This window comes from Dendropsophus ebraccatus, chromosome 15 (genome assembly GCF_027789765.1).
Source record: "Dendropsophus ebraccatus isolate aDenEbr1 chromosome 15, aDenEbr1.pat, whole genome shotgun sequence".
NCBI classification, from domain to species: domain Eukaryota; kingdom Metazoa; phylum Chordata; class Amphibia; order Anura; family Hylidae; genus Dendropsophus; species Dendropsophus ebraccatus.
This window is the reverse complement of record NC_091468.1, coordinates 2,434,760-2,449,704: the sequence shown is the minus strand read 5'-3', so window position 1 is coordinate 2,449,704 and position 14,945 is coordinate 2,434,760. Positions and strand designations below refer to the sequence as shown.

The following is a 14,945-nucleotide window of genomic DNA, read 5'->3' as shown; positions in this document are numbered from 1 at the left end:
TGTAGTCCCCATTGCTGTAGTCCCTGCACCCCCTGAGAGCTGTAGTCCCCATTGCTGTAGTCCCCATTGCTGTAGTCCCCATTGCTGTAGTCCCTGCGTCCGCTGAGAGCTGTAGTCCCCATTGCTGTAGTCCCCATTGCTGTAGTCCCCATTGCTGTAGTGCCTGCGCCCGCTGAGAGCTGTAGTCCCCATTGCTGTAGTCCCCATTGCTGTAGTCCCTGCACCCACTAATAGCTGTAGTCCCCATTGCTGTAGTCCCCATTGCTGTAGTCCCCATTGCTGTAGTCCCTGCGCCCACTGAGAGCTGTAGTCCCCATTGCTGTAGTCCCTGCACCCGCTGAGAGCTGTAGTCCCCATTGCTGTAGTCCCCATTGCTGTAGTCCCTGAGCCCGCTGAGAGCTGTAGTCCCCATTGCTGTAGTCCCCGTTGCTGTAGTCCCTGCACCCGCTGAGAGCTGTAGTCCCCATTGCTGTAGTCCCCATTGCTGTAGTCCCCATTGCTGTAGTCCCCATTGCTGTAGTCCCCATTGCTGTAGTCCCTGCGCCCACTGAGAGCTGTAGTCCCCATTGCTGTAGTCCCCATTGCTGTAGTCCCCATTGCTGTAGTCCCCATTGCTGTAGTCCCTGCGCCCACTGAGAGCTGTAGTCCCCATTGCTGTAGTCCCCGTTGCTGTAGTCCCCATTGCTGTAGTCCCCATTGCTGTAGTCCCCATTGCTGTAGTCCCCATTGCTGTAGTCCCTGCGCCCGCTGAGAGCTGTAGTCCCCATTGCTGTAGTCCCCATTGCTGTAGTCCCCATTGCTGTAGTCCCCATTGCTGTAGTCCCCATTGCTGTAGTCCCCATTGCTGTAGTCCCTGCGCCCGCTGAGAGCTGTAGTCCCCATTGCTGTAGTCCCCATTGCTGTAGTCCCCATTGCTGTAGTCCCCATTGCTGTAGTCCCTGCACTCACCGCTGCCGTCCTGCACCTTAGGCGCCAGCTGCCGCACCAGCACCGGGATCCGGTCCCACTGGCCCTCGGCCCTGCAGCGATCTATCTCCGCCTCCAGCTTCAGGTGTGACTGGGACAGGCGGGCGGCCATGCTGTCATCCCGGTGAGGGAACCCTGGGCGCGACTCCTCTCAGCTACCGAAACTACCTCAGCCCTGCCCCCGCCCACTCCGCTCCACCGGCTCCGCTGATTGGCTGAAAGCGCAGGGAGGCGACCTCTGATTGGGCAGCGCCTATTTCCTCGGACAGACACCTTGTCGTTTGTATATAGAGAGCGGCTGATGTCTCCGAGCAGAGATCTGTGTGTGACTCATGTGGGAGAGAGAGAGAGAGAGAGAGAGAGATAGAGAGAGGGACAGAGAGAGATAGAGAGCGGCTGATGTCTCCGAGCAGAGATCTGTGTGTGACTCATGTGGGAGAGAGAGAGGGAGAGATAGAGATAGAGAGGGACAGAGAGAGATAGAGAGCGGCTGATGTCTCCGAGCAGAGCTCTGTGTGTGACTCATGTGAGAGAGAGAGGGAGAGATCGATAGAGATAGATATATATATAGAGAGAGAGAGAAATATATAGAGAGCTAGCGAGGGAGAGATAGACTGAAATATAGAGAGAGGGGGAGACTGAGAGAGACATATAGAGAGAGAGACAGATATATAGAGAGGGAGACAGAGAGAGACATATATAGAGAGAGAGACACAAATAGAGAGACATTTATATGGAGACAGAGAGGGAGAGACAGATATATAGAGAGAGGACAGGGAGATAGAGATATAGGGAGAGACATAGATAGATAGGAGACCCCCTTAAAGTGCGGCGGGGTGCTGCCGTAAGCCGGAGATCAGACAGTGTATGTAAATATCCAAAGCAAAATACCGCGTCTCCTATATCCATGGAAAATTGGTTTGTTCAACCCATAAAGCAGGAGATGCGACGTGTCTAAAATGGAGACTTTCCTCAGGTGTGTGAACATATCCCAACACAGCGGTGATTTTATAGGAATGAAGTGTCACATCAATTATACATCAATCAGTGACATAAAACGTGCTGAGAATATATGTGTAAGTATACAGATCATACAGATCCTCATATATCCAACTCAATGAGAAAAATAACCTACAGTCATACAGGAGTATACAAGACTGCAGAACAGGTACGTAATACGGGGCAGCTGGGTGTCCCTCACCGAGGAGAACGAAGACAACTGTGACACATAGCTGTCACTGAGAGACCAAGGGGAAGATGGAGACGGGGGGACGCACGTTGTCTGGGATCGTATATCTCTGCGGAACGCACGCTGTCTGGGACCCCACATGTCTCCGGAATGTCGCTGTCTAGGACCCCACATTTCTGCAGAACGCACGCTGTCTGGGATCGTATATCTCTGGGGAACGCACACTGTCTGGGATCGTATATCTCTGGGGAACGCACGCTGTCTGGGATCGTATATCTCTGGGGAACGCACACTGTCTGGGATCGTATATCTCTGCAGAACGCACACTGTCTGGGATCGTATATCTCTGGGGAACGCACGCTGTCTGGGATCGTATATCTCTGGGGAACGCACGCTGTCTGGGATCGTATATCTCTGGGGAACGCACGCTGTCTGGGATCGTATATCTCTGCAGAACGCACACTGTCTGGGATCGTATATCTCTGGGGAACGCACGCTGTCTGGGATCGTATATCTCTGGGGAACGCACGCTGTCTGGGATCGTATATCTCTGGGGAACGCACGCTGTCTGGGATCGTATATCTCTGGGGAACGCACGCTGTCTGGGATCGTATATCTCTGGGGAACGCACGCTGTCCGGGATCGTATATCTCTGGGGAACGCACGCTGTCTGGGATCGTATATCTCTGGGGAACGCACGCTGTCCGGGATCGTATATCTCTGGGGAACGCACGCTGTCCGGGATCGTATATCTCTGGGGAACGCACGCTGTCCGGGATCGTATATCTCTGGGGAACGCACGCTGTCTGGGAGCGTATATCTCTGGGGAACGCAAGCTGTCTGGGATCGTATATCTCTGCGGAACGCAAGCTGTCCGGGATCGTATATCTCTGCGGAACGCACGCTGTCTGGGATCGTATATCTCTGGGGAACGCACGCTGTCCGGGATCGTATATCTCTGGGGAACGCACGCTGTCTGGGATCGTATATCTCTGGGGAACGCACGCTGTCCGGGATCGTATATCTCTGGGGAACGCACGCTGTCCGGGATCGTATATCTCTGGGGAACGCACGCTGTCTGGGAGCATATATCTCTGGGGAACGCAAGCTGTCTGGGATCGTATATCTCTGGGGAACGCATGCTGTCTGGGATCATATATCTCTGGGGAACGCACGCTGTCTGGGAGCGTATATCTCTGCGGAACGCACGTTGTCTGGGAGCGTATATCTCTGCGGAACGCACGCTGTCTGGGAGCGTATATCTCTGCGGAACGCACGCTGTCTGGGAGCGTATATCTCTGCGGAACGCACGCTGTCTGGGATCGTATATCTCTGGGGAACGCACGCTGTCTGGGACCCCACATGTCTGCGGAATGCCGCTGTCTAGGACTCCACATCTCTGCAGAACGCACACTGTCTGGGATCGTATATCTCTGGGGATTGCACGCTGTCTGGGATCGTATATCTCTGGGGAACGCACGCTGTCTGGGATCCTATATCTCTGGGGAACGCACGCTGTCTGGGTTCGTATATCTCTGGGGAACGCACGCTGTCTGGGATCGTATATCTCTGGGGAACGCACGCTGTCTGGGATGGTATATCTCTGGGGAACGCACGCTGTCCGGGATCGTATATCTCTGGGGAACGCACGCTGTCTGGGATCGTATATCTCTGGGGAACGCACGCTGTCCGGGATCGTATATCTCTGGGGAACGCACGCTGTCCGGGATCGTATATCTCTGGGGAACGCACGCTGTCTGGGAGCGTATATCTCTGGGGAACGCAAGCTGTCTGGGATCGTATATCTCTGGGGAACGCATGCTGTCTGGGATCATATATCTCTGGGGAACGCACGCTGTCTGGGAGCGTATATCTCTGCGGAACGCACGTTGTCTGGGAGCGTATATCTCTGCGGAACGCACGCTGTCTGGGAGCGTATATCTCTGCGGAACGCACGCTGTCTGGGAGCATATATCTCTGCGGAACGCACGCTGTCTGGGATCGTATATCTCTGGGGAACGCACGCTGTCTGGGACCCCACATGTCTGCGGAATGCCGCTGTCTAGGACTCCACATCTCTGGGGAACGCACACTGTCTGGGATCGTATATCTCTGGGGATTGCACGCTGTCTGGGATCGTATATCTCTGGGGAACGCACGCTGTCTGGGATCCTATATCTCTGGGGAACGCACGCTGTCTGGGTTCGTATATCTCTGGGGAACGCACGCTGTCTGGGATCGTATATCTCTGGGGAACGCACGCTGTCTGGGATGGTATATCTCTGGGGAACGCACGCTGTCTGGGAACGTATATCTCTGGGGAACGCACACTGTCTGGGATCGTATATCTCTGCGGAACGCACGCTGTCTGGGATCGTTTATCTCTGGGGAACGCACACTGTCTCGGACCGCACATCTCTGGGGAACGCACACTGTCTAGGACCCCACATCTCTGCAGAACACACGTTGTCTAGGACCGCACATCTCTGCAGAACGCACGTTGTCTAGGACCGCACATCTCTGCGGAATGCACACTGTCTAGGACCGCACATCTCTGCAGAACGGACGCTTTCTAGGACCGCACATCTCTGCAGAACACACGTTGTCTAGGACCGCACATCTCTGCGGAATGCACGCTGTCTAGGATTGCACATCTCTGCAGAACGCACGCTGACTAGGACCGCACATCCCTGCGGAACGCACACTGTCTAGGATCGAGCATCATGCTGTCTAGGACCGCACATCTCTGCAGAACGCACGCTGTCTAGGACCGCACATCGCTGCTGAATGCACACTGTCTAGGATCGCACATCATGCTGTCTAGGACCGCACATCTCTGCAGAACGCACGCTGACTAGGACCACACATCTCTGAAGAATGCATGCTGTCTAGCTGTAAGGAGGCAGGGTACTGGAAAGACACGTAGACCCGTGCAGCCCTAGACTGGCACCCACCCCAGCTGTCCCTACCTACTTGCCACAAACAGTCCTAAGAATTACTGCAGACAACTGGTCGAAAAACTTTACACTAGGATAAGTGCAACACCAAACAAGACAAACAAACACAATAAGGAATGGTCAGAAAAACTAAATCAGCAACAGCCGGGCAGCGAAGGTACAGAATCAGAATCCAGAAAGCAAGGTCAGGGTACGAAATCCAAAAGGTCAGAACAACAACAATAATCAGTCAGGAGAATGCTAGGTCAAGGCACAAGGCGCTATCACAGGCACTGGAATGAGGCCAGGGGCTGGAATTTATAGTGAACAGGAACCAGATACTGACAGCTGACTGGTCATGTCAGCTGTCAATCACAATCGTGGCAATACAACACCTAATGGCGATCGGCTGGGGGTGGTGAAGCCCCAGCTGTGGCTACAATTAAATCAATACAAAACTTCAGCAGTCTGGCCGCTAGGGACGCTGCCGGCGCGCCCCCAGCAACCAGCCCCGCTCATCACCACGGACGCCATTGGCGTCTCTAGGGGCTGTGCGGGAGGCGGAAGCGCAGGGCCGCTGCTAGGGACGCCGTCGGCGTGCCCCCAGCAACTGGCCCTGACTGTTACTACGAACGCCGTTGGGGACACCTGCAGCCTTGGCGCGGCCCGGATCGTGACAAAACCCCCCTCCTCAGACGGGCCTCCGGACCCTCTCTAGGACCTCCTGGTTTAGCAGGAAATGCCTGATGAAACCTCTTCACCAGATCAGGGGCGTGAAAATCTCGAGCTGACACCCAAGTGCGCTCCTCACGGGCCGTAACCCTTACAGTGGAACAAATACTGGACTGAGTTACGCATCTTGGCCCGAGCACATATTTGTTACATAAGCCTTACATACTCAGACACATCTTTTTGTCACGTGGACCACCAGCAGGAATGGGACAGCAGCACCTCTAACCTCAAATTTAGAGTTACAAACAATTTACCAGGAGGGATACCCGGTGGTGCATTGCCCTGAGAGTTCAGGATAGCATTGGAAAGACCCACAGTCATGCTAGCAAGAACTGTACCAGGGGTTAAAAGGGTTTCAGGTTTCTCCTCAGTGATTCTACTATCACCAAAACTTCTGGACAAGGCGTCGGCTTTGACATTTTTATTTCCCGGGTGATATATAACCACAAAATGAAAGTGGGTAAAAAAAAGTGCCCAGCGGACTTGTCGGGGGTTTAGCCTTTTAGCCTCGTCCAGATACAGTAGGTTTTTGTTGTCCGTGATCTGGTGCCGAGCTCCCTCCAAAAAATGTCTCCATTCTTCCAATTAGCTAATAGTCCCCTATTGCCGACGTCATAATTACGTTCAGAACTGGAGAATTTCCTGGAGAGGAAGGCCACCGGGCGCATGTTGGTATATGGTTCTCTACCTTGGGATAGAACCGCTCCTACACCTGACTTAGAGGCATCAACCTCAATGACAAATGGAAGTCCTGAATCTGGGTGTACCAACACAGGAGCTGAGGAGAAGCTACTCTTAGGGCCCTATCACACCAAGAGATGTCTGACAGATTATGGGACAGATTTTTCCAACCAAAGCCAGGAATGGATTTGAAAAAAAACCCTCAGTCTTTCCTTTATAACCTGTGCCCTGTTTAAAGTCTGTTCCTGGCCTTGGCTGAAAAAATAATCTGTCAGACATCTCCTGGTGTAATAGGGCCCTTAAGCTGATTAAAAGCAACTTCTGCTTCCTGAGGCTCGAACCTTTCTTTGTAAGATCGGTCAGAGGTTTAGCAATAAGAGAGAAGTTCCTGATAAACGTTCTGTAAAAGTTAGAAAAACCAAGAAATCTTTGAAGTTCTTTTAGAGTGGTGGGTTTAGCCCACTCTTGAACTGCAGTGACTTTTTTGGGGTCTATTTGAACTGACTCGGGGGTGATGATATACCCCAAGAATCCAATTTCCTGCACCCCAGACGGACATTAGGACATTTTGGCACAGAGAGCATTTTTACGTAACCTTGACAAGACTTCAAGTACATGTTTCATGTGAGATTTCCAATCAGGTGAATCAATCAATATATCATTGAGGTATACCACTACATACTAACCAAACAAATCTCGAAAAATATCATTGACAAACCTCTGGAAGACAGCAGGAGCATTATTTAACCCGAAGGGCATAACCAAGTATTCTAAATGTCCCTCAGGAGTATTAAATGCCGTCTTCCATTCGTCCCCCTCTCTGATCCGGATTAAGTTGTAGGTACCCCGTAGATCGATTTTGGAGAACCAACAAGCGCCCGCAACCTGATTGAGAAGACCCGGGATCAGAGGAAGGGGATGCAAGTCTTTGATGGTTATCTTGTTAAGCTCCCTATAATCGATACAGGGACGCAACCCACCATCTTTTTTCTTAACAAAAAAGAACCCTGCACCCATAGTAGACACAGAGGGTCTAATGTATGCTTTTTTTTAGGCTGTCTTGAATGCAGACACGCATTGACTCTCATTGTGTGTGGGGGGGGGGAGTTGAAAATACGCCCTTTAGGGTACCTGGCCTTAGACACGAGATCAATTGCGCAATCATATAGACGGTGTGGGGGTAGGCATCGGCAACAGATTCATTAAAAACATCAACATAATCAGAAATGAATTCTGGGATTTGAGACGAGTCCTGAACAGAACATACCATGTGCACAACACAAGATAGATGAGAACCACAAGAGTCTCCCCACTTGACCAGTTCCGTGGTTCTCTAGTCAAATACAGGATTATCTTGACGCAGCCATGGCAACCCTAAAATTATTTCTGTTGCTAGATGCTCCAAAACAAAAAAAAAAATCTGTGTTCGGTGGAGATAACCCACCTGCATGGTGACTTCGGGGGTGCGATAGTTTACTGATCCTGTTTTTAAAAGATTGGAATCAGTGCCCGCTACTAAAAATGGATAACATGATGGCAACATCTTTAGACCCAAAGAGTGGGCTACCGATACCAAACAAACTTAGGGCTGCCCCCGAGTCCCCTATGGCTGTACCGTCAATTGAAAGACCATTGTAACATAAAGTAACAGGCAATATAAATTTTTCAGAATTTCTTGGAGGTGCCTGAGTGACCCCCTGGACCATCACTCAGGCACTGGGGTTTTCCAACTTCTGGGCTGGCCTAACCAGGCAGGATTTCAGGAAGTGGCCGGATTTCCCATAATAGAGGCATAGAGAATTCTCCAAACGGTATTTTCTGCTAGCAGTTGTGTTACCCAGGACCATGGGTTCCTCCTTCTCCTGCGATTCGAGAGCAGTCGCTGCCAAAGCTATAGGGAACCGTTTGGGAAACTGGACTGACCCTGGCTTTCCTGAAGTTGACCCCCACCTTTCCCGTTTCCTTTCCCTCAGCCTACGGTCTATGGTTACTGCGAGAGTCATGTAGTCATTGAGGGAGTGGGGTGGCTAACCATCACATTTTTAATGGCGTCAACCGAAAACGATTTTAAGTGCACAGTCTGGCCCTCCAGTCAGGGTGCACCATTGGCGAAACTCTGCACAGTATTCTTTGGCGGTGCGGCGCCCCTGCTGGATGGACAGGAGATGAGATTCTGCCACCGAAGGCCGATTGGGATCGTCATATATTTGACCCAGGGATAAAAAAAATTCTACTGAGTTCCACTCAGGAGCCTCCGCAGGAAGAGATAGTGCCCAATCCTGCCTGAAATACAAAAAAGTGGTCAGAGCGTCGACCTTACTGACAAGACGTGCCACCAACTTTATTTTTTGCTTTATTTTTTGCAAGACGTGCCACCAACCCAGCAACACCCTCCATCTGGATGGTCAAGGCTTCCAGACGGTCAGTGACCGAGTTATCGGTGCTCACGTCTCCACCTGGTGATCAGTAATAAATTTTTGGGGCCTGTGATAATTCAAAGTAGGGTACTGGAAAGACACGTAGACAAGTGCAGCCCTAGACTGGCACCTGCCCCAGATGTCCCTAACTACTTGCCACAAACAGTACTAAGAATTACTGTGGACAACTGGTTGACAAACCTTACACTAGGATAAGTGCAACACAAAACAAGACAAACAAACACAAAAAGGAATGGTCAGGAAAACTAAGTAAGCAACAGCCAGGCAGCGAAGGTACAAAGTCAGAATCCAGAAAGCAAGGTCAGGGTACGAAATCCAAAAGGTCAGAACAACAACAATAATCAGGAAAATGCTAGGTCAAGGCACAAGGCGCTATCACAGGCACTGCAATGAGGCCAGGGGCTGGAATTTATAGTGAACAAGAACCAGATACTGACAGCTGACTGGTCATGTCAGCTGTCAATCACAATCATGGCTATACAACACCTAATGCCGATCGGCTGGGGATAGTGAAGCGCCAGCCGCGGCTATAATTAAATCGAAACAAAACATTAGCAGGCTGGCCGTTAGGGACACTGCCGGCGCGCCCCCAGCAACCAGCCCCACTCATCACCACAAACGCCATTGGCGTCTCTAGGGGCCGTGCGGGAGGCGGAAGCGCAGGGCCGCTGCTAGGGACGCCGTCGGCGTGCCCCCAGCAACTGGCCCTGCCTGTTACTACGGACGGCGTTGGCGTCACCCGCAGCCGAGCCGTGAGCCTTAACCGAGCCGTGAGCCAGGTGCGCGGCCACTCAGTAGCGTACCAACGGTGAGTGTGCTAAGTCATTGCGTGTATAAAGGGGCGGAAAAATTTAAACTGTCAGTTCAAGGTAAATTAGAGGGAAGTAATTTCAGCAGTGTGAACAATGGCTCATCATTCACACTGAGATCACAACCACTAAAGCACACCGATTAGCACGAGCAGGGGCAGCTCCGGTAACCGAAACTGTTCCACTGACTTCAGTGAGCCGGCTCCTCCAAGACATGATGTTAGATGTACTCCGGTCAGCGATTCCCGTGGAGGTGTCGGACGGTGCTTCTCTATACATGCAGACTACACCGATAACAGTAAAACATAAGATGTCCAATGTAGAAGGACTCTCCCAGGCAGGAATGGACACTGATAGAAATAGTGATGATCAATCCTGGTGATTGGCCGGTAGTCGCTTTGAAGAAGCTGCGTAAGGTATAACAGATCGCAGGGGCATGACAATATGTAGATAATCCAATCCCAATTACAATTCAGGAATCGATTGATCCCGAACCTCTCTCTTCTGTTCTAGGATGTGTGAAATGACTCCTCGCCGTATGTTCAGAGAAGGCAAAGTCCAGCAGCATCCACACAGGTTCAGTAATCTTCACAAATTTATTGAAGCATCCAGGCAAGATACAATGTTTCGACTCCCTATGGAGTATTTGTCATACTTGACTCCACAGGGAGTCGAAACGTTGTATCTTGCCTGGATGCTTCAATAAATTCGTCAAGATTACTGAACCTGTGTGGATGCTGCTGGACTTTGCCTTCTCTGAACTCTGTTTACCGGCTATTACTGGGATTTTAGCCGTACCAGCGTGCATCCCCTACGCATAAGACTTGGGTCTATCTGGTGCTGTTGCAACCTTCTCCTGCTTTCCATACTCCTCTCTGTATGTGTCTGCAGATGATGCTGATTCCACATGGGAAACAACCAAGTGTTTTAGGACCCAAAAAGGTGGTAGTTGTTGGAGGAGGTGTTTTACCATCACTACTCACCAACCTGTCCCGAAGATTCCTCGCCCTTCTATAGGACAGGAGGGGACAATTGTTAATGTCTTCATCTATGGAGCAGAGATACTCCCAACATTTGAGAAGATCATCTTCCAATCCATCCCAGACGAGGAAGACATCGTCTATCTCCACCAGCCAGACAATTTGCTGGCATGGTGGGGCACACAGACACACTCCTCCTCGATCTGGGCTACAAAAATATTTGCATAGGCCGGTGCCATGTTGCTGCCCATGGCAGTGCCCCAGAATTGGAGAATTTTTTTTTTATCAAACACAAAGTAATTACTTGCGAGGACTAAAGTTAATAACTAAAGGATAAAAACTTGGCGGGGGAGACAAATTGGATTCTTGGAGTGTTCGAGAGATAGCGGAGGTACCATTGCTATGTGAAATGGACGTGTATAAGCTTGATATATGATGCAATAACTGTAGTGTCCGTGACCATGACATTTTTTATTTTGTTGATGAAATCTAATGTGTCCCTTATGTATGATTGTTGTGACATAGGGCTGTAAAATCCTATAGGATCCTATAGGGCTTCAGGCGAGTTTTCATCCCACGTGGGATACAGTGTGCACTGTGGTACCGACTCAAACATGCTATATGAAATTCATCATTATGTTGTAGGTCCATTATAGATGGTGCGTCCCAATATGCAGAGGCTTCTTCTATGTCGCTCAGGTGTCTGTGTGGTGCGGGTAATGTAGCAGTAATGCTTTCCAATATGACACAGAGTAATAAAGCAATATAACTGCAGTGCAAGACTAACAGAGCTAGCCCTGGACTGCTCCATAGTGATTGGGGTCGGAGCTGCAGGTAAAGGGCGCCACCGCTCCATAGTGATCAGAGCTGCGGGTGTGGTGACCACCGGAGGATGTCGTAGAGGTGGGATGGCCGGTCACTTGCTAGATGGAAGTGTGACGACACTACTGTGGTGGATGGCCGAGATACAGCCGGACCTTAGGGTTTTGTCTCGTGACGCCAGTGTCAGGTGGGCACACAGATGTGATGGCACGCCTGCATTTAAGGTGTAAGGCCGGTTGTACCCTTTTGCCCTGTGGTCGGTGTCCTGTCGGGTTGCTGCCCAATCCTTTGGGATAGTGTAGTCACAGATAATGTAGTCACAGGTGGCCTGAGCATTGTAATGACCCTCACGAGTAATAGTAGGACCCGCCACCCACAGAAAGGGGAGATGTCCCTAGGTTACGGTGTATATGCTGTGCAGGTGGTAGGGAATAATCACAGACTACGTTGACTTAATAACGTTGACTTGCTTTACTATCTGCAAATGTGCAACAGGTGCGCTGGGCCACTCCGCTGAGGGTAGTAGTAGGTGGTAGTACTGGGTAGGAACCCTGTTAGCCACTTGCCTGATGGTATGTCACGGTATGGGCACGAGGGATAGCAGCTGTAGACCAGGAACCTGACCAAGCGGTGGCCGAGCAATTCTTCGTTGTCCTTAGTCAGGGCACCAATAATTACACCAATGCCAAGGTTCAGAAACAACGTTAGTTGTGTATTTATTATAACAGTGGTAACTCGTAGCAACAGTCTCTCCGGATGCAACCGGGTATAAGGCAGACTTGGATAAGGCAGAGTAATGGGTGATGCTGCAATGGGCTGTGAGAGTAACGTGCTGGATGGTGGGAGTAGTAGTGATACTGAAGTTGAGATACTGGGCGGAATGAAACTGAGCTGAATACTTGCTGTTGATGATTAGAGAAGATGATGAGAGGAATGACTAAAGAACGGCACCCAGATCTTTAGTATAGATGAGGATCTTGAGACTTGAGAATAAAGACACAGCCAGGTCCCGACTGGACCGGAACACTTGTTGTGACACTGGAGCAGCAGAGCACACGCATCTCTCTCCTGGCAGTGGGGAGAGGACACACACAACCTATCCCCTTGAGGGTAGGAGACAGGAACTCAGGAACAACAGAGCAACATACCCTTCTCCCCTAAAGGTGGAGAGAAGACTGATGTAGGACAGGAAGTCACATGGTATTCCCAGCTAAAGCTCGATGGCTATTGGGGTTACCATGGAAGCAGGGGACAGTCACGTGACACAAAGCCATTGCATCATCACACCATTAGGACATATAGGACCAAATATACATGAAAATGAGTGAAACAGCAGACCTAAATACTGAGAGGGGTGAAACCTCACATAGTTTGCAGTGGACCATAGTTTTACAGAACAGAGGCAATAACATATTGACTGACTCAGATATAAAGATACACTTTGAAGGAAACAACAAGAGAAGGAACTCTGTTCTGGGACACTGCATACCTCCCCACTAAGAATGAGCCGACCTCGGCGAATCTGAAGTCGAGGTAGCATCTCGATAATTGAAACACAGATTGACAGGACGACTAAACAAGAGGAAGGAATGTGATTGTGTGTATGTAGGTGTGTGTTTCCCACGCTCAAGGCACAGGTGAGAGAAGAAATGTGGAGAGAGAAGAGAAACTCTAGTGGCAGGACTTCACCTAGGGGTGCCTAAAGTACTCTGGTTACAGGTAGTTAGCGCGTGGACCATCTGACATGGAAGTCAGGACTACTCAACTGCTGGTGGGTGACCCTCAATATTCCAGGCAGTTTGGAAAGTAGGTTTTCAATTAAATACATTACCCTACTGGAAAAAGAACGTGAAGACCTGTGTAATGTCTTGGGTGTCTGTGTGAAGTGACTTGGACACCTGGAAGAGAAAAGAATAAAATAACAAACACAAGCATACATTTGGAAGCTTCCGTACACACCAAACAGTCATACAACTCAATTACTCAAGAGGCCTTGCACACAAAAAAGGTATCCAAGGTGCAGTATGTATGGACAAGTGTAAATGTTGAGTGGGACTATGTGTAGTAACTACTGTGTGTTGGGACAAAACAGGGATAGACAAACAATGGAGACACAAGGAAGGGAAACATGGAAGACAAACACTATGAGGTCCCGAAGAACACTGGCTCAAAGAATCTTTCCAGTGGATAACACAATAATACAATATATGAGAAAAATAGAATACCCGTTAGGAAATACACTCTTTAGAAAATAGACTTTCTCTGAGGCTATAGATATATATACTGGCTTCTTACTCAGAGGAGGATAAAAATATTTGACTTTGACACGAAAACATACTCTGACTACTGAAGTGCAATAATAGAGTGCAATAATGAACCTTTATAATCACATAGTCTTGGAAAGTGCTTTAGGAAGAACTGAATAAGTGTCTCTGTTTTGGTAGAGTCTCTTTTAGGCAATTAGACCATCGTCCATGTAAAAGGCTCTGGGACTGGCACTAAAGAACTGAGTAACAACTTAGTGTCCCTTCAGCACATGGCTGGCTAATAAACAATGAAGCTTGGTCAGGAGGACCAGGTACAAAGCTTAAACGTTGCAAATGAACTTGTCCAAACCTAAAACAAATCAGTCATATGAACAGTCAAGAACTTTGCTCTCTGTAGAGAACTGGTGGTGTTCCTCAAGTTGAACGCTCAGACCATCTCAGCGTAAGGGCACTTTGATCAGCAGCTTGCTCTGGTGCAGGTTGGTGATCAGTCACGGTAGCTGGTTAAGGAGGAGGAGCTGCAGGCAGTAGGAGGTGGAACTGTAGGATGTGGAATGACCGGGATGTTCATGGGAATCCCCTGATAGCCAATGGGCATGAGGAACGGCTCTGTTCGGAACATATCCTCTGGGGCAGGCAGAGGTGCCTGAACAAGTCCCGGATAAGGTGCTAGGAGGCCCTGCAGATCCTCTCTCGTGCAGCGTTTTATCCTGTTCTGAAGCACAGTTTAGGGGGCTAGGCCCGGCTTTGTGACCTCGTACACATCAGTCTCTGGATAGGGGATTGAGGAGATGGTATATGGTTCAGGTTCCAAGAAAGATTCGTGGACCAGCGTGTGCAGGTGAAGACATCAGACGTATTTATTAGACAGACCCATAAGAACATGGACACATCGATCACTTCTCACAGAACGTCAACGCGTTTCTGGCGCATGCGCGCCCTTGATCACGACAAATAATGGGTAACATGGTGCACACATATATACACGTAGCCCATCCCCCCAGGTGGAGAAATGGCTCACGTGTTGACAATCAAAATATTCTTAATAAGCATTCAATGTAACCAGTTACAAATACATTAAAAACATTGCTGTATAAGTTCACTCAGAAGACTGTACATAAGTAT

At 49.7% G+C, this 14,945-nt stretch overlaps 1 protein-coding gene across 2 annotated transcripts in view; it reads right to left on the bottom strand.

Moving 5' to 3' along the window:
* The window catches only part of TTC7A (tetratricopeptide repeat domain 7A), a 314,521-nt gene extending 313,378 nt beyond the window's left edge, over positions 1 to 1,143 (bottom strand). For both annotated transcript variants that reach the window (XM_069954611.1, XM_069954612.1), the window contains exon 1: positions 949 to 1,143. In XM_069954611.1, coding sequence (XP_069810712.1) covers positions 949 to 1,078 — 130 coding nt within the window. In that variant the 5' untranslated portion in view covers positions 1,079 to 1,143. The remainder of the gene's footprint in view (positions 1 to 948) is intronic.
* Positions 1,144 to 14,945: the final 13,802 nt, after the last annotated feature.